This window comes from Ceratocystis lukuohia (genome assembly GCF_044167205.1).
Source record: "Ceratocystis lukuohia strain C4212 chromosome Unknown Supercontig7_pilon, whole genome shotgun sequence".
NCBI lineage: Eukaryota > Fungi > Ascomycota > Sordariomycetes > Microascales > Ceratocystidaceae > Ceratocystis > Ceratocystis lukuohia.
Window position 1 is genome coordinate 1558715 of NW_027263526.1, and position 25679 is coordinate 1584393.

The 25679-nt window shown below is 47.9% G+C and overlaps 10 protein-coding genes across 10 annotated transcripts; 5 read left to right on the forward strand and 5 right to left on the reverse strand.

The window, feature by feature from the left end:
* Window positions 1–201: 201 nt before the first annotated feature.
* HOO65_070319 (putative 115 kDa protein in type-1 retrotransposable element R1DM) lies at window positions 202–1581 on the reverse strand (the record flags this gene model as incomplete). Its single annotated transcript, XM_071001306.1, has 1 exon — window positions 202–1581. The coding sequence occupies one exon, from the start codon at window positions 1579–1581 to the stop codon at window positions 202–204; it is 1380 nt and encodes a 459-aa protein (XP_070857037.1).
* Window positions 1582–4087: 2506 nt separating this feature from the next.
* On the forward strand, window positions 4088–4394 carry HOO65_070320 (uncharacterized protein; the record flags this gene model as incomplete). Its single annotated transcript, XM_071005209.1, has 2 exons — window positions 4088–4167; window positions 4253–4394. 2 exons carry the CDS (start codon window positions 4088–4090, stop codon window positions 4392–4394), a joined length of 222 nt encoding a protein of 73 aa, XP_070857038.1.
* Window positions 4395–4704: 310 nt separating this feature from the next.
* Window positions 4705–6647, reverse strand: HOO65_070321 (uncharacterized protein; the record flags this gene model as incomplete). Its single annotated transcript, XM_071004961.1, has 4 exons — window positions 4705–4926; window positions 5185–6327; window positions 6387–6495; window positions 6547–6647. 4 exons carry the CDS (start codon window positions 6645–6647, stop codon window positions 4705–4707), a joined length of 1575 nt encoding a protein of 524 aa, XP_070857039.1.
* A 1576-nt stretch (window positions 6648–8223) lies between these two features.
* HOO65_070322 (F-box domain-containing protein) lies at window positions 8224–10187 on the forward strand (the record flags this gene model as incomplete). Its single annotated transcript, XM_071004955.1, has 3 exons — window positions 8224–8278; window positions 8363–8956; window positions 9046–10187. The coding sequence occupies 3 exons, from the start codon at window positions 8224–8226 to the stop codon at window positions 10185–10187; spliced, it is 1791 nt and encodes a 596-aa protein (XP_070857040.1).
* Window positions 10188–10624: 437 nt separating this feature from the next.
* HOO65_070323 (Serine/threonine-protein kinase chk1) lies at window positions 10625–12361 on the reverse strand (the record flags this gene model as incomplete). Its single annotated transcript, XM_071004990.1, has 2 exons — window positions 10625–12212; window positions 12276–12361. 2 exons carry the CDS (start codon window positions 12359–12361, stop codon window positions 10625–10627), a joined length of 1674 nt encoding a protein of 557 aa, XP_070857041.1.
* Window positions 12362–13367: 1006 nt separating this feature from the next.
* HOO65_070324 (ubiquitin-conjugating enzyme) lies at window positions 13368–13956 on the forward strand (the record flags this gene model as incomplete). Its single annotated transcript, XM_071005181.1, has 2 exons — window positions 13368–13792; window positions 13854–13956. 2 exons carry the CDS (start codon window positions 13368–13370, stop codon window positions 13954–13956), a joined length of 528 nt encoding a protein of 175 aa, XP_070857042.1.
* Window positions 13957–14972: 1016 nt separating this feature from the next.
* Window positions 14973–15852, reverse strand: HOO65_070325 (60S ribosomal protein eL31; the record flags this gene model as incomplete). The annotated part of the gene is made up of 3 exons (XM_071005144.1): window positions 14973–15176; window positions 15536–15610; window positions 15772–15852. 3 exons carry the CDS (start codon window positions 15850–15852, stop codon window positions 14973–14975), a joined length of 360 nt encoding a protein of 119 aa, XP_070857043.1.
* Window positions 15853–16760: 908 nt separating this feature from the next.
* Window positions 16761–17960, forward strand: HOO65_070326 (regulator of G-protein signaling domain-containing protein; the record flags this gene model as incomplete). The annotated part of the gene is made up of 2 exons (XM_071005068.1): window positions 16761–16921; window positions 17000–17960. 2 exons carry the CDS (start codon window positions 16761–16763, stop codon window positions 17958–17960), a joined length of 1122 nt encoding a protein of 373 aa, XP_070857044.1.
* Window positions 17961–19133: 1173 nt separating this feature from the next.
* HOO65_070327 (COP9 signalosome subunit 7 (CsnG)) lies at window positions 19134–20062 on the reverse strand (the record flags this gene model as incomplete). Its single annotated transcript, XM_071005134.1, has 2 exons — window positions 19134–19967; window positions 20030–20062. The coding sequence occupies 2 exons, from the start codon at window positions 20060–20062 to the stop codon at window positions 19134–19136; spliced, it is 867 nt and encodes a 288-aa protein (XP_070857045.1).
* Window positions 20063–21883: 1821 nt separating this feature from the next.
* HOO65_070328 (heavy metal translocating P-type ATPase) lies at window positions 21884–25411 on the forward strand (the record flags this gene model as incomplete). The annotated part of the gene is made up of 2 exons (XM_071004836.1): window positions 21884–21918; window positions 21979–25411. The coding sequence occupies 2 exons, from the start codon at window positions 21884–21886 to the stop codon at window positions 25409–25411; spliced, it is 3468 nt and encodes a 1155-aa protein (XP_070857046.1).
* Between the last annotated feature and the right edge of the window lie 268 nt (window positions 25412–25679).

Genomic DNA, 25679 nt, shown 5'->3' on the forward strand with positions numbered 1-25679 from the left:
ACTTGTTCCGTCAGTGTGAACTGGGGGTGCAGTGATGTTCGGTCTAACCTGCACGGTGGTTCTTGGATGAGAACTATGTCCGCCCCCTGGAGTAAGCTGTCTGCAAAATGCTCTTCTGTGCACTGGGCGTGCGTCGAACGTTTGCTTGGATCACCTTTAGCTGTTTCTCGTTGCCGTGGATTCGCCCATAGGGTTCACCTCTCATTCAAGGGGGGGTTGCCCGGCCTGGGCCCTGCTTGGAGTACCTTGCTCACTGGAGGTCTTGTTGCTTTCCGTTGCTTTGTTTTCTTGGTGTTCGCTCAAGCGGTGTGGCCCGCGGCACGTTTTGCACCTCAGTGGATAATTGCAGTTTTTGGTTTGGTGAGTGCGGCCACAGCGGTCGCACTGCGGGGGTGGGCGGGGTGTGCCGTGCGAGCTACGGACTACCCGGGTCAGACCTAGGATTTCCATGGTGCGGGGGATCTTTTCCGGCTTGTGTACTGCCACTCTGAGGCCTTTCATCGTTGGGTCCCGCTCGTATTCTCTCCAAACCATACTTTTGACCGTCCCCCCAAAAGCTTCCTGGACCTCTTTTCTCACATCCTCCAGCGAGGTACGACGTGAGACCAGCTTATTGTTTTCCACTGTGTTGATAGTGGCAGGGATATTGGGGATTACGAATTTCTCCCAGATAGATTCCATCTCCAATTCGGCCGCGCTGAGGAAATTTCCAATCCTTTCCTTCATTTCTCTGTCAAGGGTGCCGTCTTTCAGGGTGATCGCTAGGCCTGTTCTGGTCTCTGTTACCTTGGCCACCTTGTCTTGTCCTTTGAAGATTACCTGGTTCAGTCTTTGTCTCGTGACTGAGGTATTCACTTTTCTCCACTTGGAGTCCTCGTAGAGCGTTGCCAAGTAGCGGTTTCCCACGTTTGTGTCAAGAGGCTTTGCCTGTGGTTTTCCTGTATCGGTGGGTTTGGCTGGGATCGCTGGTGTGGCTGTTTCCTTGCCGGAGGCGGCCTTTTGGGCCCAGGTCATTTGTGTGTCAGTTTGCTGACTTTTGGCCTTGTGGGTGGGCTGCGTCCTTGCTTGGCTGGGGGTCGTTCCAGCCAGGTTTAGGCGGAGCCTTTTGGCGACCAACTCCTTGACTTCCTTTAGGAGGTAGTCGACCTCCAGGCGTGCTGTTTGGTCGTTCTTGTCTAGGCCCGGGTTTACCTCGAAGTTGTCCAGAGCCAGCATAAGGGCCGCGGCACCTCTTTTTTTTGCCTCTCTTTCCTTGTTTGCTTCCTTCCATACGGTGTCCAGCAGCTTGCTGAAGCTACCTTTCGGTTTTTTTGCCCCATTGTCTGTGGGGGTCGGGTCTGTGGTGGTGGTTCCAGTAGTTGTTGCGGCGGCATCCGTTGCGGCTGGGCTCTGTTGTTGAGCGACCGAGCCTGGTGTCTGGAGGGGGACTTCCTTCTCGTTAGGGGGTTCTTCTCGAGGGTGGTCGGGGGCGGTGACGGTTAGGGGGCGTAAGGGGGGCATCTGGGAGGGAGGGTCGGGTGGGTGGGGAGACGCAGCCTTGCAAGGCTGACGCGTCTGATCTACCATGTCGGTGTCCTCCATGGTAGAAGGGCGTGTTTTGGGGGTAATTCTGCGATGGGTTCTCAAAAAAAAACAAATGAATTAATTATTTAATGCACTTATTTGGCTAGTTGGATAATGCTCTTCTTGGAGGGAGCCGTGATAGGTAGCATTATTTCGGAACTTGCTCCGGATTCCGGGACCATCCAACTCTCCCTCTTACAACCCTCGGGGGGGTACCTTTGAGGTCTGGTGCCTCCCCTTCTTTCCGGGCTGCTGGAGGACGACGTCTATGACACTGATAAGCGTCTTTCATTCTTTTCTTCTTCTTTGACTCTGTCATGGATCTTGACAATGAGCTGTGGAGCCTTGAGGCCGCACCTACCCAACTTTGAGGACAACCTCGTCGTCGAATCGCCCCCTTTTTCACGACAACTTTCGCGATCGCCAACTCCTCATCGCCGCAACACCACTCCAACTCAAGGAGTTCATCTTCACGCTCAGGACTGAATTTTGAGAGTTCACACAGTCCGCACCTTTTTCTTTTGTTTTGTTTTTCTTTCTTGCGCTCCTCTGTCCTCGGATAGACTGGTGACTGTGGCATGTCACTAGAAAGGGGGCTGTCTTGCGCCTCATCCACATGCACAAGGCAGCGGCCACCAGAAAAGTGGAAGGATATATCACGAGCCCTCGGATGCTCACACAGTCTGGTTTTTTTTTCTCGTCTTTGGGGGGGTTTTCCCAGGCTGCACTGGACGCTGCCGTCTTGCTCTCGTGATTTTCACGACTTCAGGAAGCGTGGCAGGTTTTTCAGAGGAACGAATGTTTGTGGGGAAGTTGGGGGTTAGCCCCACTACTTCTGGGCTTAGGGTATATCTGGGGATTTCCTTTTTCTTTTTTTTTGTTTTTTTTTTTTTGTTTTTTTTTTTTTTGTACTTCAACCACGGTAGAGCGGAAACGAGTAACAAGGCAACTTGGGAGCAATTGCGCTTCGCTCGGCAAAACTCTACAGTGAACCTTGCAGAGGGTTAATTCTGTCCGGTAACCAGTCCGGCGTCGTTTGATCTCTGTGATTCCCGTAGACGTTAAATATATTCAAGTTCAAGTTCAAATTCCGGGACCATCCCCGGGCCTATCCCCGTGCTGGACCCGAAGTACGGAAGATTTTCGTAGGATATAGGAATTTCGGATATCTCCCAGAGAAACTTGATTTAAATGGGGGGGTAATCCGCATTGACAGGACGACACGGTTGTGGGTGTTCTCTCTCAGAAGCGGGAGTGTCGAGCTACAGTTTGTTTCTTTTTTGTTCTATAACCACGATAGAGCAGAAACGAACAACAAGTTAGCTTAAGAGCAATCGCTATCCGCTCGTCAAAACTCTATAGTGAACCTTGCGGAGGGCTATTTCTATCTGGTAGGCAGTCGGGCGTCCTTTGATCTCTGCGATTCTCGTAAAGGCTAAATCCATCAAGTCAAGTCAAGTGCTGAACCCAAAAAGTCGCAGGAAACACTCGAAGTCTAAGCACACCTGCAACTTCTGTTTGATCGAGAGTCGTACCGAGATATGACATCATCCAGCCGCTCGGAATATGCCATTTTATTGCTGCAAAATAGCAGTAGGTAGACAGACGTTAAAGGATACCCCTAGGGCCTGGCGCCCCCCTCTTCTTTTGGGTTTCTTGAAGGGCGACGCCTACGCCACTGTCAGGCGCTTCTATCTTTGTCCCTTTCTTTGATTCGGTCATGAGTTTTGACGATGAGTTATAGAGCGTTGAGGCCGTTCTATCCCGACTTGGAAGACAGTCTCACCGTCAATTCGCCCCCTCCTCACAACACCGTTCGCGATTGCCAACTCATTGGAACAACACCACTTCAAGTCAAAGAGACCACCCCCACGCCCAGAATCACATGTCAAGAGCCGGTCCGTGCGCTCTCTTCTTCCTTTGTGTTGTTTTTCTTGTGCTCTTTTGTCCATCACTAGACTGGTGACTTGGGCAGGTCACTAGAAAGGTGTAAGAATAGATCGTGAGTCCTCGGATTTCTCGCATCGTCTAATTTTATCTCGTCATCAGAGGTTTATTTCAGGCTGTACTTGAATCTATAGCCTTTTTTTTGTGATATTCATGACTCTAGGATACCTTGAAGGGTTTTCAGAGGATATGGAAAAATTCTTGCGGGGAAGTTGGAGGCTGGCCCCACCTCTGTGCTTAGCATATGGAGATTTCTTGTTTTTTGGTTCTTTTCCTCATGATAGATTGGAAACGAGTAATAACTCGTTTTAACAGTAATTGCGCTACTTGCTGACATTTTACCGCGTCGTTTGATCTTAGTGATTCCAGTAGACGTTAAATATATTCAAATCAAATTGCTGACATTTTATAGTGCTTAATAAGTCTGGTCGCGGGATTCGACCCCTTTAGTTTCAGGGTTTAAGCATGAGCGTCAGCAGATGCGGGGTATTTCGCACTTCATACTGAGTATAAATAGTGTTGAATTCCCCTAATAAACCAAATGACCAAAATATCCACAAACACCTATTTAATCACGATGCCTCAAAACAAAAACACCGCCTCTTCTTCCGGCTCAGGATCTGGCTCTGCCTCATCTCAATCTCAGAGCAATAACTCGTAAGTGATCGACTGCTACTGTTTTATTTCCTACCCGCTCGCTCGCTTTTTCGAAGCCCTTGACTAAAAGAATTCCATCAATTAGCAGCAGCCAGTCAACTTACTCGATGGTTAAAGAGGGCTGGGGCGGCATGAACAACTTCATGGCTTCACACGGCATTAAACCTACTGCTGATGGCTACGCCGAGGCCAACAGCCTGGCCAAGGCCTACAAGAATGCTCGGTAGATATCAGGACAATGTGGTGTTAAGGGCAGATCGTAATCGCGGGCTACAATTCGCAGGTGCCGGTGTGCCCCGCTATTAGCTGCTGGCTGTGTTGCTGTCTATTGATATTTCTCCTAGCCATTATACATATAAGTCAGAATTCAACATTCATAGTAGCCCACTATCGGTTTGTCGTACGTGCCTTTAAATATAACATTGCCATGACCCCAAATGCTCCTGCCGCCATCAGTGCCACAAACACCCACCACATCACCCGGACTAGCATTGTACGCTGGCGCAGCGAGAAGCTCTGGACTTCGCCCGTCGTCATCTAGCCGACAAGGCCGTCCAAATTGCCCCTGACTGCAGCCACACCCATCATAAAACCTGGGCCGGGGAGCAGAAAAATACAAGCCATAATAACACGGTACAGAAGTGCTACACGGGCTCGTGCGTGGGTATAGATGAATGGGTTCTCGGGTACATAACTTGGAGACGAATTGAGACCAACATCGGTTAGAGGCTGGGAGCCAAATACTTGATCGCGGCTAGTCTGTGAGTTGAAGTTGCGTCGTGGGCGTGAGCCCTGAAAAGGAATGTGGACAGTTGGCAACTGGTCTGCTACTTAAGCAGTTAAATAGTTAATAAAGAAGGCTCTACCGCGTCGCAACAAGGAATCAAACCCACCTTCCAGCTTTGGCTGCTGCTGATACTGATGCATGCTGTTCCTATTAATCAGTGATCGGCTCGCTTTGTCCCGCACACTCAATAGCCAATCTACCACCCTGGCATTACGTCCTGTCGAACTAACTCTCTTTAGCCGATCTTGCGCACCCATCTCCTCTCCTCCTAGATCAACTGGCGAAAACGGCTCCAATCCCAGACTTGCCGATGCATAATCCATCGGTGACATCATGGGTGAGCGGCCAGCCTGCATCCCTGGTACAAGAAACCCGTTGGTGCCAGGAATATCAATCGGATCTGGGCGGCGACTGCGCTGCAGATGCAGATTGTTGCCTAGGAATGCACTAGGTGGTGATGAGGGCAGGATGGCGGAACTGCTCTCTTCGTACTTTGTAATAGGCACGCGTATTACTACAGTGCCGGAGCTGACATTTCCAGATGTCAGACTTTCATCAGCATTGACGGATACTGGCTGGTGCTGCACGAGTGGCGGTAGCAAGGGAGAAGATTGAATTGCAGATGATGAGCGGTTATGCTGCTGGCGCAACTTTGAACCTGGTTGTTCGGTGTTGGCTTGCTGGGGGTATTCATTTTTGATGATGCATAGATCATCGGGAACAAGGCTTGGGTGTGTAAGCTTGTGCCTCTCGCGCTCAAAAGGATATAGACTAGATGAAATGCCCATATCAGGCTTAATCATGCGAATAGTATTTGATTGCACATGATTCTGGGTATTGGGGCTTGTCAGCTCACGTTGGTTGTACAGCCGCTTGTGCAGCATGCCTGGAGACACCAAGTGCAGGTTAGCCTGAACTGAAGCTAATCTAGCACGGAGCTCACTATCGTCGGGGATTTTTGGCACAGGCGGGACAGAGCCAGTAGCAACAGTAGCCAACAGGCTGGGATTCAGGTTACGATTACTTGTAGCATCACCACTCAAGCTATTAGCTAGCACTGTCCCAGTCATAGGGGTATAAGTGCTACCGCGGCTGCCGCTTCCAGTAGTGCTACTGGGAGCGAGGCAATGGGGTCGTACAGGCAAGATGGGCCGCAGGCTTTGGCGTTGGCTAGAACGCAAGGCAGGGTCAGGCACTGAATCAGGCTCTGTGATCCAATCGCTCTCCGCGACAATGGTGTGCGGGCGGGTGGTAGCGGCGCCATCATAAGACAGGCGAGTCCCGCCAGTCATGAAGGAAAACTCGGCAGGGTCGAAGTTGAGAGAACTTCGCTTGTTATGGAGTTTTCTCTGCGCGCATGGGGACGACGACTGCTAGACCCATGTTAAAAACGGATAGCTAAGTGAGAGGGCTTTGGTTTAACCCAACTTACGCCGTATATTGAGGAAGATCCTGGTGGTATAGGAGCGCTCGGGCGCTCAGGCAGGCTATCCTCGTTGACAGGACTTGACGGATGGGCAGCTTCGGAGGCTGGAGGAGTCCTAACGGATGTTGTTAGTACTGTTTCCTGGTGCTGGTGGATCATAACCCACGATTGGCTCATCTTTGATTCCTTGGCCGTCCGTGTTGCCTCCAAAACGTCGATCAGCTGGCCGAGAGACTCCTGGTTCTCGATGGTGTTTGCCCAGCCCATGATTGAAGTGTCAACGGTAGCGGGCTCAGAATATAAAGAAAAAGATTATGTGCGAGAGTACATCATCGAAGTTCATCTTTATGTTTACAATTGTTTTTGGCATTGTCCTAGCGACGACTTGACCTCTATGCTGGTTGCCGGGCTGCATGCAACTATCTACATATCGAAGTGGAGATGGTTAATTGTAGTGGTTTAGATGCAGAGTACATGCCAAATGTACACTCTCGTCAGATATTATATGTGTAGATACATCATGATACAAACAGACCATTCCTTAGCTTTCTGCTTGCTCACTAGTCGTTATCATTTCTATTGGAAAGCGGGTTACACTGCACATGCTTGCCTTGGTGTACTGAGTTTGTTTCCCAACATGCTCAATTCTTGCGGTGGTACACCGTGCTACTTTCCTCGCCACACACCGTGAAAATATGAAGAAAAAACATGCCCCCTCCCCCACCTGCCCTATATTCCCAGACAGGTTCTAGACCGTTGAATCCAAGTGGGTCTTCGAGCTTCCTCTTTGTTCTCTCCTCAGGGCCCCACTCGGACGACAAAGAACTGCTCCTCCCTTTCCTCAAGGCTATTACTCTAAGTAAATCAGCCGTCTTCCTTTATCCTTAAATTGTCGGAGCCGACGTTAGCCTGTCTATGGCGTATATAGCCCTCTAGGAAAAAAAAAAAGCGACGATAGGACAATTTACACAACGTGCATGCTTTCATGCATGTAGATATGATCAGCAGGCTTTTTCTAAGCAAAAAAAAAAAAGTTCAAGACCACAGTGAGGGGTCGGGGAATATCGACGCCCAGACAGGGCACAAACAGAAGATCCAGACCATTCCAGCCCACTCTAGGCTCTTATTCCTGTTTTAAGTCAGACTTACATACACAAAAAATCTAGGGGGAAAGGACGGAAAAAAAAAGGCAAATAAAGGGACCTGCTGTGTTGTCCATAATCGCTGTTACAAAATTTTGCAAGGGAACTAACTAGCTAGCTTGTTAAGCGTGTTAACTACAGATGCTGCAGACAGCATTATCAGCGTCTTAATGGCTTGACAATACTACCACTACAAGAACCTGACTGCAACTGCATGCATGTAGCTGCGCATTGGATGTATGTTGTACATATGTACATAAGTCTCATGAGGCTTGATGGCGGCGGCGGACATAGGCAAGTAATATGAGCAAGGGGAGAGGGGAGCAGGCAGCTTCTTTTAACCAATTAGGTCAGGCTTAGGTCGTCGGAAGCTGCCATTGCTATTTTAGATCATCTCCACCTTATACGGCAAACAAACAATCAGTTGCTTCATTGTAGCTTCAGTTCCTTCTTCCTTTGCTCCTTCAGGGTTTTTAGCTGGCAGCTTCCTCTTTTCCCTTCTCCGATTTCTCTTCTCTATCCTTTCCCCATCTCTTTATTTTCTCCGCTTGCAAGGCTGAAGCTTCCACCTGAGCTTTCATCTTGCACCCCTCACCTGCCGTCATCTCATTCTCCGATAAGAATTCCTACCCAATCAATATTGAACACCTTCTGAATCTTTGTGGGTGGCGAAAGCGTCCAACTTGTCCCGCGCCCTCGCCATGACCCTCGGTCTTGTCGACCTGCCATGTGAGCTTAAGCTATTGGTTCTGACTTGTGAGTAAGCCCGTCGCCATCCTACCAACTACTTCAATCGCCTTTTCTCAAACTAAAAGCAACTACTGACGCTTACCTGCTCAGATCTCGATAGTCGCACCATCACCCAGTTAATGGCCGTGAATAAGGACTTCCGCAAATTATGTCTTGATACCAACACTTGGCGTCTCCGCGCTTTTGAGGACTCAAGCTTTCTCTCCAATGCACTCCGCAGAGCTAGTGTGGCCCCCTATGCCACGCCCCGCGCCCAGCTCTTAACCAATTGGGACTATACGGACCCCCAGGAGCCTGTGTCTTGGTATCGCGAATATGTCGAGCGTTACGGGCCTGTGCAGATAAACTGGTTCCAACAGCCCCAGATTAGCGAGTCGGGAATCTCCGACACCATCGAGAGCCGCGGTCTTGCGCTATACACTCCAGGTAAATTTGGTCGGGACTCGCCTTCCGACGATCTTCTCGCAGTATCGCCCCTAGATGACGGCACTGTTTGCATATGGGATGTAGCTGGCAGAGGCCAAAGAAAACGAGGCAGCATCATGGCCATCAGCAAGACCCCTGTACTCCATACCTACCCTGGTGGTAACTTTGCCAGTCGCTCACAACGGATCGACTCATCCATCACTGAATCTGTGGCCATTGACCACGCTTCAAATCGGGCTTTTTTTGCAGTACAAAGCCGTAAGTATCTATCTCCAGGCTCGGCCTATTCGCATTCCCTCTTCTATATCTCATTTATTCGTCATGCTTATCATGCCTACTTCCTTCAGGATTGGTCGAGGTGGACCTCTCCCGACTTGAACCCATCAGCTACCAAACCTTCGAATGGTCCATCATGACCCTATCTAAATGTTCCCCGGGCTTGCCACTTACTGTCGGCACTTCTCTTGGCATCTTCCTCCACGACTTCCGTGACAACCGAAGGCGTCACTTGATTTCCCCTGATGTGTCCGATCGAGTTGATAATTTCAATGTCTTTAGTGGCCTCTTCAGCCACAATCCTCTCCCACCCTACGCCTCTCTTTCTCAACCGACACCACTGAGCATCCTTCATCTCCCCACTTATGACGACTCTACCGTTTCTCATGACATATACGTTGCTGGTCGCTTCCCTAGCATCTTGCACTACGATCGACGGACATTCCCTTCTATTGTCGACTCTATTCATTCTGGTGCTAGTCTTTCTTGCTTAGCATGGACCCCGCATGTTTTCAGCACCTCCAATCACGGCCCCTCCCGGCGCCAGGGTCTCCTCCCTATTGACGTTATATCCGAAACTCTACCAGCAAATGGCCGCACCTTGATAGCTGGTGGCGAATACAACACCAAAGGCTCTCTCGAGCTTTACAGTCTCAGCCGCAACCCAGATCATCCTGGTCGATGCGCACGACCAACGCCTGAAAACTCGTTCGTAAACCGGCAAACTTCAGCACCGTCCAAAATTATGTCAATCGCTACACATGGAGGACGCATAGTAGTTTCAGACGCATCAGGTTTTATCCGCTGGCTTGAGCGTGATGGATTTACAGAGGTACGACGCCATCACATCGGACCATCAGAATGTCTAGACACATCACCAGGATCTTTGTATGCTGGGATGCCAGCCACCGGCGAGATGGCGCGCAAAATATTATCAACACAGTCTGTTTCTCGCTGGCATCAGATTGATAGTAACGAAGAACGTCCCGAAAATGTCATCGACACCTGCGACGATGGTCTAGTTTTTTGGACTGGAGATAAACTCGGCATGCTGCGTTTTGCACGCAAGCCAGTAGTATGGTCAGAAGGCTTTGAGGCAGCGGCAGATGTATCACCAGAGGAGCGCGATGAGCGAGCATATAGACAACGCATGAGAGAGGTGTTCGATACGGACAATATGCTTCGGAATTTAACATCGTCCACAGGTTTATAGCCAATGTAGGAAATCACGGAATGAATTATAGCCTGTATATACATCAAATTCATAGACTATCATTACCATGATATCGAGATTGGATAGGATTCCTTCGTCTTTTCTTTGTTTTTATGGGCTGTTATCACCATATATGTGTCTGTTTTCATTAAGGATTTTTTCCGACTTACTCCCCCCCTCACTCATGTTCATTTCTTCCTCTACTTGGAGCTATACCCAACGACTTATCGCCGTCGCTATCGCCATGACAACCCTAAATCTCGCATCCCTAGGTAATCTTCGTAGTCGAAACAAGACAATTAGACAAGAAGATTCAACGCCAATCGCAAGTTTACCATCATTGCATTCAAACCACATTCTCCCAGTCAGTCTGCAATTTCCTTCACTGCTATGTATCATAGCTCCATGCTAGCATCTGCACTTAGAACATAAAAACCCTACTCTTCCTGCTCAGGCACATAGATGCCATCCCGACACAAGACCGCAACCTTTTTGAAGAACCTACGCCACTCAAGCGGATCACCCTTGATCTTGATAAAATTCACATCCAGCAACTCAGTACCGTTGTCATACTGCAGCCGCGAGAGCTGGATCTGACCGTGAAGACTCTGACGACGCCCATCAACCGTACGCACTTTGATGACAGCTGTGCATTCAGCATCTGGATTAGGATTGACTCGCACAGGCGGCACTATGATGTTTATCTGGTGCAGCGCGCTGGTCAGCATGGCTACCAGATGGTCAGGCGGTACGTGGGAGAAAAAGCGTGCCAGTGATTCAGCAGGCACAATATCCCGAAAACGTCGAGCTGCCTGTGTCAAACTAATGGGCAACTCAGTCTGCTGCGAGAACTGGCTCATCAGGGGCTCATCGGCTAGGCTGGTTCGTGAGAAGACAGTTGCTCGGCCAAATGATTGTGCGCCGCCAGCACCTCCCAGCCCGCTACGTCCACTTGTCTCATGGCGCGAAAGTGGCTGCGTTGAAGAAATAGCACCACCGCCCATGGAGCGTATGACAGGCCGCTCCCAGTCGAAGTCCAGATCAAGTCCGACACCACCATGGCCGAGATCAGTAGGTTGCGAAGACGAGATACGCATGCCTTCAGCCTGTGATGCCGATACAGGCGGAAGCTGCGACAAATCGATCCGCAGATTCGCCAGTAACTGAGTGGCAAGGTGCAATGGGTCGGCTACGGTGCCGTCGGCCGTAAGCAGTGGGTTTCGACGTGTCGTCCATGGGTGGTTGCGGATTTTATTCATGTTGAACCGGTCTTTTGGGTCAACACAGATCATGCCACGCAGCAAAGATGCAACATCAGCTGGAACGCGTTCCCAGAGTGGATCGGTACTCCGGCCACCTTTGCTCTTATACTCCTGGAACTCCCAACTAGAGGAGCTTGGCTCGTCCCATGGCGTGTTACCAACAAGCAACACGAACAAGATTACACCGCATGACCAAATATCAGCCACTTCAGGGTCGTAAGATGCAGCAGGGATGCGCCTCCCGTTAATTACTTGCGAGGAAGGTCGGCATTTGAGAATCTCAGGGGCAATATAGGGTGGTGAACCACACAGAGAGGTGCTCTTCTTTCGCTGATTTTCGAACATATACATAGTAGCCATGCCAAAATCGGCAATTTTAAGAGTGCCGTCTTCACTCATCAATATGTTCTCAGGCTTCAAGTCTCGATGGGCAATTCCCTTACTGTGGATGAAGCTGACTCCGGCAATTAACTCTCGGAAGTAAATTTGGGCAATGTCGGGATTGACGCCAATATCGGCCTCAATCTTATCGAACAAGTCACCGCCTGACGCGAATTCCATAGCTATCCAGCGCCAGGTGACATCGTCGCCGCTAGCAAACCACTCAATCACATTGGGGTGAGCGCCAATATAGTTGTGCAGGTTAGACTCCTGACGCAGCTGGCGGTCAGAGATTTGGCCGCGACTGCGGGCATACTCTTTGTGAATCATTTTGACGGCAAATACAGGTGTTGGTGAGTCCAACGGAATAGCCTTTTTGATCCTAGCATCGTAGTCAGTGTGTGATCATCTCTCTCGAAAGGCAGCGGGTCTAGGTAAGGCTTACGATGCATATGCACCTCGGCCGATGGTCTTGGAGACAAACCGAAACGGAAGATCCGTCGGCATCGGCGCTAGTTGGCTATGCTGCATGGCCGATAAAGGTAGAAGTAATGTAGGAATAAGTATACACAAGCCGGGCTACGAGAAGGATACACAACGATGCGGATGTGTGTCTTTTTTTCAGACTTGTAAGATAATCGTGTTCATAAACAGTCCTGACACATGTAAACTGTTCGATGGCCGTGCTTCTTCTTCTTGTTGATCTTGTTCAAAGTGCACAATTATAAGCTAAGTCAGTATAGAGTCAGTGCAAGGCTTAAAAAGCAACAAAAACTAGGAGAAAGAATGTGACCCACGCACGTCCCAGTCAAACAACACTCACTATAGACTTTAGCTGGCGTTAGATAGCCCCTTTTTAATTCTCCCCTGACTTGCCTTCGATATCTCAGGTGGAATTTGCTCTTCTTTGACTTGCTTTCCTTGTGCTGGCGCCGAAGCGAGTCTTTTCTAACTCTCCCTCTTCACGTTCCAATCGTATACTATGCCCCCTGATAGGTCTGTCGATGGTGATGCTTGTCGCTAAAAGGGAACTATCAAACCCTAGCATAGGATAAAGTGTCTCTGGGTTAGGGTTCTATATGACAATAGGGCGTTGCTATGGTAAACCATAGCGTGGTCCAATAAAACCAAAACAACATCGTCACCGCCTATTACAAGCTCCCTCCATCTTCAGTTTCTGAAGCTTCTTCTTTATCTCTTAGTTAGATCCATACAGTTACTTATAAATCAAGGTAAATTCTTATTCCCACTTTCATCCGTGCCCCTGCCATCTCTTCTTCACACTCTTCATTTCTAACCGCTGTTTTCTTTTTTCTGAGCTTAATTCTACTGTACAAAGCTAACCCCTCTACACTGTTGCCCAGGGCGCCACATTCCTTTGATTCTGTTGACTCCCGTCCGTCGCCGTTACACCTCCGGTTGCGTTTTCCTGACTAGCTTCAGACTTGGCAGTTTCTACGTCTTTTTCTCCTACGTTCTCGCTCACGTTCTCGATATATCAACACCACATCTCTAACCATGGCCGCCCCCACCGCTAATGCCAGCGTTACTAAGCGGTATTGCTCGACCCCCTCCCTCTACTCCGCAGTCTCAACGCCGTTTTCTAACCACTCTTCCGCCCGCCGCCAGCCTTCAGACCGAACTCATGCAGATGATGTCTGCCCCAGCACCGGGCGTCTCAGCCTTTCCCACTGGCGAGGGCAGCCTCATGCAATGGAACGCCACCATTGAAGGCCCTGATGAGACCCCCTACGCCGGCCTCGTGCTACGTCTCAGCATGACTTTCCCACAAAATTATCCCTACGCGCCGCCTAACGTGCTCTTCAAGACCCCCATCTACCACCCAAATTTCGACTTCTCAGGCCGTATCTGCCTCGATATCCTAAAAGACAAGTGGACCGCCGCATACAACATTCAAACTGTGCTCCTAAGTCTGCAAAGTCTCTTGGGTGAACCCAACAAGTCCGTCTTCTTATAACCAACCACCTATGTACTCTTACTGCCTGCTAACCAACATTTACAGCGCTTCTCCACTCAACGGTGAAGCTGCCGAGCTGTGGGACAAGGACATGGAAGAGTTCAAGCGAAAAGTGCTCTCCCGCCACCGTGACATCGAGGAAGAGTAAAGAGATTCAGTCCCACTCGCAGTAATCTCACATCCAATCCTTTTTCTGGCGTGGATACAACTAAACCCCAAGCACTTGAAATCCAAGGCCCTTGAAAATGCGGCCCAAAACTTCGAGAGGACCTACCATTCAAAAAATTGTCTAGACAGTCCCACTATTTTCTTTTTTTTTTCCCTTCCTCAACCCCACTATTTTGTTTTTGCTTCGTGTAACTTGAACACCCCCAGGCAATTTTTATTCAAAGCATGAACCCTTACAAATCTCGCATGCATTAACGACAAACCTCGATCTAGACATCCATGGTGTGTCAACCTTTTTTCCCTTTTTTTTTTTTGCCCTTCAAAAGGAATACGTTTCAATATATGGATTTCAGCGACATGATACCAACAACATATTTATTGAGCGCCGTAATTCGTAGCAATGATGCTCAAGAACATGTGGCTCAATCAATTTAGTGGTATGTGACAGAGCGGTTATTTCTTCAGAACCATCATTGTGCAGCCATTGAATCCTTTCCTATTACAGCACCGAAGTTTGTTTCATCTGCTTCTCAACATGAAAGAACCCGAGAGAAAGCCCTATGTTTGCCTTATTTTTATCATTTCCTATCTCATCTACAAGCTACGTCTCTTGTTTCTCTTCACACCAACGGCATGGCGGGGAACGAATGCCTATAAGCTCAAAGCTTCTTCAAACAAAACATCACAACTCTTTCTTTGCCAAATCTGTCTGAGAGCTAAGGAACCCAGGCTGATCTGAACTCAACATTCGTATGTTTTCATGCTTTGTTGTTCCTACCCCTCCTCCATTTTCCCCGGAAAACGCCTAGATTATTTTATGCCCTTCTCTTATAGTTTGATCATCATGTGTTCGTGAAGGAAAAAAAAATAAGAGCGAAAGCAGCAAAAAGAATAACAAAGAAACAGTAAAAAAAAAGAGATTGAGAGGTTAATTTTTTATTTTTTCATTTCATAAAAAATTTTGTTTTTGTTATCGAAGAGAAGAAACAGCCAAGTTTACTCCTCGACAACGGTGGTCTGCAGACCCTTGACCTTCTCAACGTTGACGGCCTGGACGTAAGAGTACAGCTTCTCGGCGGCGTTCTCCTCGTCGTTTCTGCGTCTGGAGATGCGGACACGCAGTCTGAAGGGAATGCCCTTGATACCAGACTCCCACACCTTCTTGTTCAGCTGGGGGTCCAGGCGGACGTCAGAAGTGCCCTATTTACACAAAAAGCACGTTAGTCAAACATGACTCTAGATCTAATAAAACGACAAGCACAGGACAAGACGAGCGATTCGAGTCGGATCAAATGAAGCCAAGCGCTCCGAGTTGAGGTGTAGGCAGGCTTAACTGCTTCGGGTAGGATCGAAAATCTTTGTGTTGATTCTCATAAAATGTGGTCATTTCGTCGGTGGTAAAACCCAGTATTTACTCTTTCTTGTAAAAGTCGCAAGTCGTATTTGTTTTGGGTATTCATAGCAATCGATGAATGTGTTAAATCGTTGGCATGGTTGGCACATAGAATCGCGCTCGAAAAATCGTAGTCCTGGCTTTTGTCCATGAGGTTTCAACGTACCATGGCGTTCTGGGCAAACTTCCGGATCTCCTTAACGGCCTTGGGGGCGCGGTTACGGAAAGTGGTGCCGTGCATCTGTTTAGCACATCGAGATTTCAAGTCAGCATAACTGCCAATCACTTTATTTTTCGACGGCAATGTTTTCTCTCGTGTGTCGTTTTCTCCATCTCTTTCCTTCTTTAGTTTCGGGGTAGTTGCGGGGGCGTGATACTAGGGCGTATGTTTCGGAAACGGACCTTCTTGTGCAGGTGAATGGTGTAGTCGCGAGTGACGACGTCCGCAATGGCGGAACGACCCTTCTTCTGAGTGGGAGCCATTGTATCTAGTGTTAAGTTTGACGTTAGATTTCTTGTGGAAGATAAGGGAAGCCAGACAAGACAAAAATAACTCTGCGATAACAAAGTCGACAGAGAAAAAAAAACTTGTAGAAATTGACGGATAAAGAGGGGGCGATTCGGCTTACACGAGGGGTATGGTATGATCTGGGGAGTTGAGATCAAAACTGAGAATTCGCTACGTCTAGAGTGAGTGGAACTTGGTGAGAATCTCGCAGCAAGCGGCTTCGATAGTGTGCGTCCGAAAATCGATGTCACGTGAGGGCCATAGGGTTTTTTGTGGGCATACTTTCTAAAAGTCAAGTTTGTGTGGACCTTTAGCAATACGCAAGTTTAAAGTGGGGATTAGTCACGCCACACACATGGGTCAAAAGCTACAAGTGGCTGTGGATGTGGCGCATTCTACTGTCACGTGTATATGACGCGAATTTGAGGTCTGCTTTCTTCTCTTCTAGATTAGCGCTAAGCCCCTGGCAGATGAAAGGTACAAATCCTAGCCCCACTGTTTTTCATGCGCTGTTTGGGTTTCACGTTGTCTCGTCTTTTTCCTGCTCCTTAAGCGCAGCTAAAAGATCATCAAAACATCAACTCCTTGATTGATCAAGCAAGCCTAATAATAGGACCTACGCCAGCGAATAAACTACCCTCACAGGCCATCCCTTTAGCTGGGTCCGCGCTGCCTGTAGTGGGAGGAAAAAAAAAACTCGCTCTCCTACTACTTTCTTTTTTTATGCTAAATTGAGCACCACGTTTCTCCCTTCGTCTCTTTTGTGCTGTCGCCCACGTCCCACCTCACTTAGCCTCACGCTTCACTTCATGGACCTCTGTCCTAATTAGTTCATTGACAACAAGAACAAGTAGTGATAGAGAATTCCGAATAGAAATTCACAATGTCGAGCCCGACGCCTTCGCCTACGCCCGACATGAATCGGAATCGGCTTCCAACGCTTTTTGAAGTGTTGAGTCGACGAACACTGCCCCCAGTGGACTTGTTCTCGTTCTACATATACATGCGCGACCAACAGCGATCTGTCGACTATCTTGATTTTTGGTTCGTTCATCCCTCTCGCTGCTTTAGTATACACATCTGTTAGAAAACGCAGAAAAAAAACTAACGATTAATTTAAAGGCTCGATGTCGCCCAACACATGTCTCTTTGCCGGCACTATGTCCGCGAACTTCGTCGATCAGTGCTTGTGTCAACCCCCGAAGTTGGTAATGCCTCCAAACGGTCGTCGCAAGTTCTTGAGAGTATAGGCGACTTGAACCCCGATATTGGATCGTCATCAATGTCCCGCACAGAAAAAGAGAGGGATCAGGATGCTAAGATGTCCGCCTTCCTGCGCGGAGACTACGACAGCACGCCGCGTTCCGAACACAATATCGCTTCTTCTTCCAATCGCATAGACTCTCCTGTGCGCTTTGATTCACCCGGCCCTAGTCAACACTCAATGCGCTCAACACCAAGGGACATAACAGACTCCAACTCGCCAGATCATACGGTACTACGCCAGGACATCCGTGCTTCTGCTGAAAAAATTTTGTACACGTTCTTAATGCCCAATGCTGAGCGTGAGATTATCTTACCCGGAGTTATTACCCACGATATCACTGTGGCTATCCAGGAACACGGCCGCGACGACCCTGAGGTTTTTGATGTTGCTAAGGACTACGTCTTTCAAGCCATGGAGCGTGACGCCTTTCCTGGATTCCTTCGCATGAAGGCCCTGGGAAATCTTATCCCACCAACACTCGTACTTCGACTTATTGTCGGTCTGCTAGCCATGTTTGCCGCGTTTTGGGCGGCATTTGTGCTTATTTTCCTCGATAAGTCTCGGACGACACGATGCTGGCTTACTTTCCCATTTACTGTTGGTGTCTACCTGTTAGCATCTTACCAGTACTCTCTAGACCCCATCATGGCACTTTTTGGCTTCAGCGAGTATACACCTTTCAACTTTGCGCGTATTAGAGAGCCGTTCGTTCGCAAGATGCTAACTCGCCGGGCCATCACAGTCCTTGGCATCACGCTTCTTGTTGATGCCGGTCTATGTGTATTGTTTATTCTTGTACCAGGAAAACGCCTCTAGACAACTATATTAGTGGTATCATGTTTTTCTTCTAGTCTTCCAGAAGAGATGTTTCTATTTCTTGTTATCCTCATTGACGGGGGCAACATTTTGCTGCTAATCACATCGACATGCAGATACTCTACATTTCTTTGCTCATGCCTTTTTTCTTATTCATTGAGCGTCTTCTTTCCTTTCGCATCTGGATTTATTTCGTTCTCTTTTGTTTCGTTTCTTTCTCTTAATGGATACCAAATCGGCGTACGGAATTTACACATTTACTGTTTGGAAGCGTTTTTACTGCACAGGTTATTTTTCCCGCTTCTCTTTTTCTTTCCCTTATCTTCGTTGTTTGTCCAACTATGGCACAGAATCAGGAACATGAGAAACATAGTAATTTCTACGCTTGCATGAGCCTTGTCTCACGATATGCATTTATCTTGCATCTCTCTGGCCTAGTCCAATTTGGCCTGTAGGCCCGTTATCTCTAGGTTTCTCCCATTCTCCCTCTCTTGCCTTGGTTTTTATGAAGCGGCCAGTTAGTTTTGGTTATTGGCGTACTCGTGTAGGAATTCGTCTGGGAATTCGATATTCATGAGCGACTTTACTTTTTTTTGCCTGTTATCCTATATGGGTTTCATACAATTGTTTTGCTTTTTAGGGCGCCTCTTCTCTATCTTTTTCATATGCTTTGAAACATATCGAACTTGCTCTTAATATCCATGGTATGAGAGTGATGATCAGTCTGCATGTTTGCTTCGTAACTGTTTCGTGGCGGGCAGGAGGATTACAAGTATTGTCACTTTTTTACTCGCAGTCTTGTGCGCCCAGACCCCCAGCAAAATCCCCTGTGATAGTGACTGACCCTGGTAGCTTTAGTGTATGCCACGTATAGACACTTGTCCTGCCTCAATCAGAGGCCTAATGTTTGATCATACGAAAAAAAAAAAAAAAAAAAAAAAAAAGAGAAAAAGCATGTTTGCCTCATAACAAGGATTGTGCTAATAGATGTTTGCTTGTTTGCCAACCAAGCCTTGCCTGAGCGGCGGCTAACCAGGAAACAAGAAATAATCTAGTATCCATCCTGTTTTAATTCGCGCTATTTCGTTGAATTTTCGATCGTGCCTCATAATTAATATTTCTTTATTCTAAGCCTGTTAGTCTCTTGCCCTGTTTTTGCATTGTCTCTATCGCTCACAATTTACGCCGACTTGTCCGCTTTTTCTGCTCTTCCTCATCGTTTGTGTCCAAGTCCATATCATCAGACGCAGCCTGTGCCCTCTTAGCTTGCCGGATACGTATGTTTGACGTGGCACTAGAGCCAAGATGGTGTGGCAGTTCCCTTCCCATGACAAGTTCATCCTGGTCCATCTTGGACGTCTGGGCCTGGACGTATGCCTGGGTATAGACTCTCACATGGTCCTTTGTAGCTTCCCGGTATTCTTCGTACTCCTGGCGTTTTGCTGCCATCATATTTATCTCAGCGATTTCGGCATCAATGTCTCCCAGCGTCGTGGCGCAACGGTCGCACCATTGCTGGAGTACATCAAGAATAGGAGGAATAATTCCGGGGGCTAGATCACGTAGTGGAGAGACACTGTTGACTTCGACAACTTGTCGTTGAGGATTCAAAACTGCATCCCAAAGGCCAGCATACACTGCAGAAATGACAATAGATTCAAGGTCGAGAGTAGTTTCAAGTTCGAGAGCAGCCATCAATTTGGCATATGTCAAATTGTTCTGATCCTGAGCTAGGGTCAAGAGTGATAACTGACGTAACTTCAAGCGTTGCGCATCGTTTAGATCAGGTAGGTTGGCTCTGTCGGCCAAATAATCCTGATAGGTACCGTAGGAGAATATTTTCAGGAGAGCGTGATATGCAGCCTTCTCACTAGTGGCGAGATTCTTGATGGGGTTTGTTTGGAGAAGCTCGGCAAAGACGAAAGTATGGGAGTCGGAAGTTGCCCGGGTCACAAGGCCTACAGCCGCAGACGGAGAATTGGCATATTCGGCTAGAGTGATATATGGCTGCCAGAGAAATCGCCATAGAATGTTAGCTGGGAAGGTAAGCAAAGATGGGGAAGACCTACCTCAAGTGACATCAAGGCCTGTGTTTGTGACATGGCGAAAATAGTAGTGTCGTAAGGTGAAAGACTGGTTTGTGTCAATTGTTCTATTGATTAAAAACAGCAGGGACAGCACATAAGATCGCAGGTTGTATCCCAGAAATTTTGACCCGTTGCTAGCAAGGCTGAGAGACGATTAAATTTGAAAGCTCAAGCTAAGTTCCTTGTTGTAGCTTTTGAAGGTTCCAAAGGATAACGTCACAGGCAGCTTATCTGTGCGGGTTAGCCTTAACCCTACACATTTCAAAAAGTGCAAGGTCCACAGTTTAGCTGTCTAATAACGGAAAATAATGTAAAGTTAGTGTCACAGTAAGTTGATGGACAGGCCTTCTTACCCAGGTGCTACACAATGTATTTATTCAAATCATGTACACACTGCTCTCATGCACGGGAGGATTTCCAACACAGTTTGGCAAGAACAGAACGTGATATAGTCTTGGCCTGTTGTTGTATTTATAATATTAAACCACCAACTACAAAGTACCCAAGTCGTATTGTCCTATCAACCCAAGATGAAACAAGCTAGCCTGCAAGGGTCAGACAACTAAAAAGTGGCAGTGGAGAATAAAGCGAGAAGGAGAAGAAGGGGCAGATCATCTCATATTATCAATCAAAGTAAGCTGTGCCTTGTGCTGGTGAGCAGATTATTTAGTTTGGCTTTGACTAGAACAGAAAGAACAAAATAACAAAGAGCAAAGCAAGTTTGATGGTGTTTGAAAATTGAGACGCGTGCCTTCCTCAGATGAAATATTGCCGAAAATTTAATTCTTTCCTTTTTTTTTTCCTTTTCCTTCCCCTCTTCTTCTTCTAACATCTCCACGTCACCATCACCATTATTACCATTTTGCATTTTCATTGTCAACGTGCTGCGCACCCAATCTCAGATTTGACCTCTAATTTTCTTCTTCGCTCTTTTTTTGCCATCGCAGGCCGGTGCATTTTTATTCTTAATTTTTATCTTATTTTATTGTTCTTTGCTTTAATAGCTTCTTCAAAGCCCCAAAGCAAACAGTAACGCAAACACATTATTTTCCTCAAAACTCTTGCAGGGAAAACAATTTCGCTGCCCCAAAGCCCCCTAAAGTCCCAGAAGCCCGAGAAGGTCCTGGTGCCGCGTAACACGCCCCAGAGGCTGGCTTTTGCTCTTCTCTTTTTCGACACAAACTCACGAAGACAAGACCTCAATAACCGTCGTCATATAGCCTACGTGCGGTTGTCAATCTTTATCAATCTCTTTTCTGCTTCACTTTCCCTTTTATTGTCCATTCCTCCTCTGAATCTATCGTCTTTGTCTTGGGCCGCTTGCGCCTTTCCTTATTGATTGTCCTTGTTTGACCTACTTGCGCACTAGTTACATCCTATCCGTCTAATAATCTATCAAGACAAAAAGATACGACACAAGCCTGTTTTTGTTATCTCCACCAGCCGACATTCGCTTGAGGCTTGCTTCTGAGCTGTTGCCCTGATTCTTGGAGCCCCTCCCTTTTTTTCCACAGACATAATCCCATACCTCCCTTCTGCCAAAAAAAGGAAGCGCCGGATAGCGACCAGGCATTTGAAGCAAACATTACATTTGTCGTACGGCTTTCTCTATTTTTTTTTCTCTTTACATCTGTACCTATTCTTCCGCTAGGGATCAACTGGCTTTCCTTTGCTTCTTTGCCCCTTCTTTTCCGCGTTTTATTTCCCTATGCGTTGAACGCATTTGCGAAAATTAAGTACGACTTGTCTAAGGACTCGATGCAAACTTAGACGTAACCCTCTTTTCTTTGCTTTTCTCTGTCAATATTGCTGCTTCTGATTCCAACCAACAGCGATATGGCTACTACCACTATCAAAATTGGCGGCATGACGTGAGTTTTTTTTTAAACCAGATTCAACATTATCTGGCCTGATATGAGTGCATGTGATAGGTCTGAGCTCGAGGTTATGCTACCGTTGCTAACAACACATCTTCTCCTTAGTTGTGGCGCATGCACATCCGCTATTGAAAGCGGACTTGACGGCGTTGCTGGCGTCAAGAGTGTGTCTGTTAGTCTTGTCATGGAACGTGCCGTTGTAATCCACGATACCGAAACCATATCTACCGACAAGATTCGAGAAATAATTGAAGACCGTGGCTTTGATGCTGAAATACTCTCCACCGACCTCCCGTCCCCTCGGATACGACGAAAATCCGCAAAGTTTGCAGATGAGAAACAGTCTGGTACTGTCGCAAACACTACTGTCGCAATCGAGGGCATGACATGTGGCGCCTGCACATCTGCGATTGAATCTGCTTTTGAAAACATTCCCGGCGTCCATGATTTCAATATCTCCCTAAGCCTGGAAAAGGCTTTGATTCGCCATGACACCGCTATTCTAACTAAGGAGCAAATTGTCGACATGATTGAAGACCGTGGATTTGGCGCGGAGATCACAGACTCTGAAGTATTTTCACGGAATAGAATCTCCGCCTCTGCCGAGAAGCTCATGACCACCACTACTGTAGCAGTCGAAGGTATGACATGTGGCGCATGTACATCCGCTGTTGAGGGTGCCTTTTCTAGTGTTGATGGTGTTATCCGATTCAACATCAGTTTACTCGCTGAACGCGCAGTCATTACCCACGATGCTACTAAGCTTACTGCCGAGGCTATCACGGAGGCCATCGAGGACCGTGGCTTTGGCGCTACCATCATATCATCGGAACAAGAGTCGACAGCCTCGTCATTAATAACCTCGTCGCAATTCAAGCTATATGGAGACTTGTCTGCGTCGTCAGCAACACTTCTCGAAGACAATATCCGCACTCTTAAGGGAGTAACCAGTGCCACAGTTAACATTTCAACTTCGAAAATTACCGTTGTCCATAACCCACTTGTTACTGGCATGCGAGCCTTGGTTGATATGGCTGAGAAACAGGGCTTTAATGCGTTGGTGTCTGACAGCGATGACAACAACTCGCAACTCGAGTCTTTGGCAAAGACGCGCGAAATTAATGAATGGCAGCGTGCCTTTAAAATATCTCTTTCATGCGCTGTTCCGGTATTTTTCCTCAATATGGTGCTTCCAATGATGCCCGCACTTGACTTTGGCAAGTTTGAGTTGATCCCTGGTCTTTTCCTGGGGGATGTCATCTGCTTGTCCCTCACAATCCCAATCCAATTCGGCATTGGGAAGCGCTTCTACGTTTCTGCATACAAGGGCATCAAGCACAAGTCACCGACCATGGATGTCCTGGTTGTCATTGGCACCTCATGCGCTTTCTTTTTCAGTCTCTTTCTTATGCTTGTCGCTATCTTTTGTAGCCCACATAACCGCCCTAAAACAATTTTCGACACTAGCACTATGCTTATCACGTTCATTACTCTGGGGCGTTTCTTGGAAAACCGTGCCAAGGGCCAGACCTCACAGGCGCTTTCACAGCTCATGTCTCTGACTCCTACTATGGCTACGATTTACGTAGACCCCATTGCTGCCGAGAAAGCTGCCGAGGCCTGGGATAAAGAGACTAGCGTCTCGGATGGTAACCAAAGCACTGCTGGTGCTGCTGATGAGCGCCACATTCCCACTGAACTTGTCGAGGTTGGCGATGTTGTGATTTTGCACCCAGGTGACAAAATTCCTGCTGACGGTATTCTGGTCCGCGGTGAGACATACGTTGACGAGAGCATGGTCACTGGTGAATCTATGCCTGTGCAGAAGAAGAAGGGCAGTCAGCTTATCGGTGGCACTGTCAATGGCCATAGCCGTGTCGATTTCCGCGTTACTCGGGCCGGTCGCGACACACAGCTGAGTCAAATTGTCAAGCTTGTGCAAGATGCGCAGACAGCTCGTGCCCCTATTCAACGCCTAGCTGACTTTATCGCGGGATATTTTGTGCCCGTGATTCTGGCTTTGGGTCTCATTACCTTTTTCGGGTGGATGATACTGAGCCACGTGTTGAGAACGCCTCCGCATATCTTTATGGACAAGGAAAATGGTGGACGCACGTTGGTCTGCTTGAAGCTGTGCATTTCCGTCATTGTCTTTGCCTGCCCCTGTGCTCTTGGACTGGCCACTCCCACTGCTGTCATGGTTGGCACGGGAGTTGGCGCTGCTAATGGCATCCTCGTGAAGGGTGGTGCAGCTTTAGAGACAGCTACTCGTATTACGCGGGTAGTCCTAGACAAGACTGGTACGTTGACAATGGGAAAAATGACAGTCGAAAGCATGGGAATGACAAGTAATTGGAATGACAACGGTATCAAGGCCAGGACATGGTGGATGGTTGTGGGACTTGCCGAGATGGGCAGCGAACATCCTGTTGGCAAGGCCATTCTTAACGCTGCCCGTGATAAGCTCAACATTGATTCTGAATCATGCATCGATGGAAATATTGGCGAGTTTAAGACGATTGTTGGTAAAGGAATATCAGCCACGGTTGAGCCTGCTGCTTTTGCTGGACGGCAGCGCTACAGAGCGCTGATTGGATCGGCCAAGTACCTGAAGATGAACGAGGTTGATGTTCCCGAAGATGTAGCGAATGACAACGAGCTGGTCGCAGAAACCAAAGCCAAGAGCGCTTCCGCCGGGAACACTAGGGTGTTTGTTGCTATTGATGGACAATACGCTGGCTTTCTCTCTCTTGCCGATACTATCAAGGAGGACGCATACGCTAGCGTGGCTGTCTTGCATTATTTGGGCATTCAAACAGCAATGGTGACTGGCGACCAGCTTCCTGCGGCATTGGCAGTAGCACGGGCTGTTGGCATCTCAACCGAGGACGTATACGCCGGTGTGACTCCCGACCAGAAACAGGAGATTATCCGTGGTATGCAAGAACGCGGCGAGCGTGTTGCCATGGTCGGTGACGGAATCAACGACTCGCCGGCTTTAGCAACAGCTAACATTGGCATTGCCATGGCAAGCGGGACTGATGTCGCAATGGAAACAGCGGATATTGTGCTCATGCGACCTAATGACTTGATGTCAATCCCAGCGGCACTCCACCTCTCGCGCACTATATTCAACCGTATTAAGCTGAACCTCACCTGGGCATGCATGTACAACATTGTTGGATTACCTTTTGCCATGGGGATATTCCTGCCATTTGGCCTACATCTGCACCCAATGGCAGCTGGTGCGGCCATGGCCTGCTCGTCGGTTAGCGTGGTTGTCAGTAGCTTGTTGCTCAAGTTCTGGAAGCGGCCACAATACATGGAAGACGCACGTACTGTCAAGCCCGGGAAGCCTGTTAACTTCCCAGGCCGCGGATTGAACCTGAACCTTAACCCAGTTGCCTGGGTGGCAGGCTTGTTTGATATGTACCGCAGCCGACGTGAGCGGGACTACATGGCGCTAAGCAACATGGAACGAGATTAAGGGCGGAAGTGTGGAGATAGTGGAAGAGAAGAGAAGGGCAACGAGAGGTTGAGAAGAAGTGTGGTTTCTTTTGTCTGTTCTTCTGGCTAGATTTGATTTGTGCATATACCTGTCGTTTTGTTTGTTTCCGTGGGCTCGAGGTATTTTTTATGTGTATGTATTTTGTGTTGCTTTCTTATAACTCGTGGAATAAACTTCTTTCTGTTGTTTTTATTTTTACGCTACTTTACAAAAGAACACGACAATAAAGAAAAAGGAGAAGAAATAA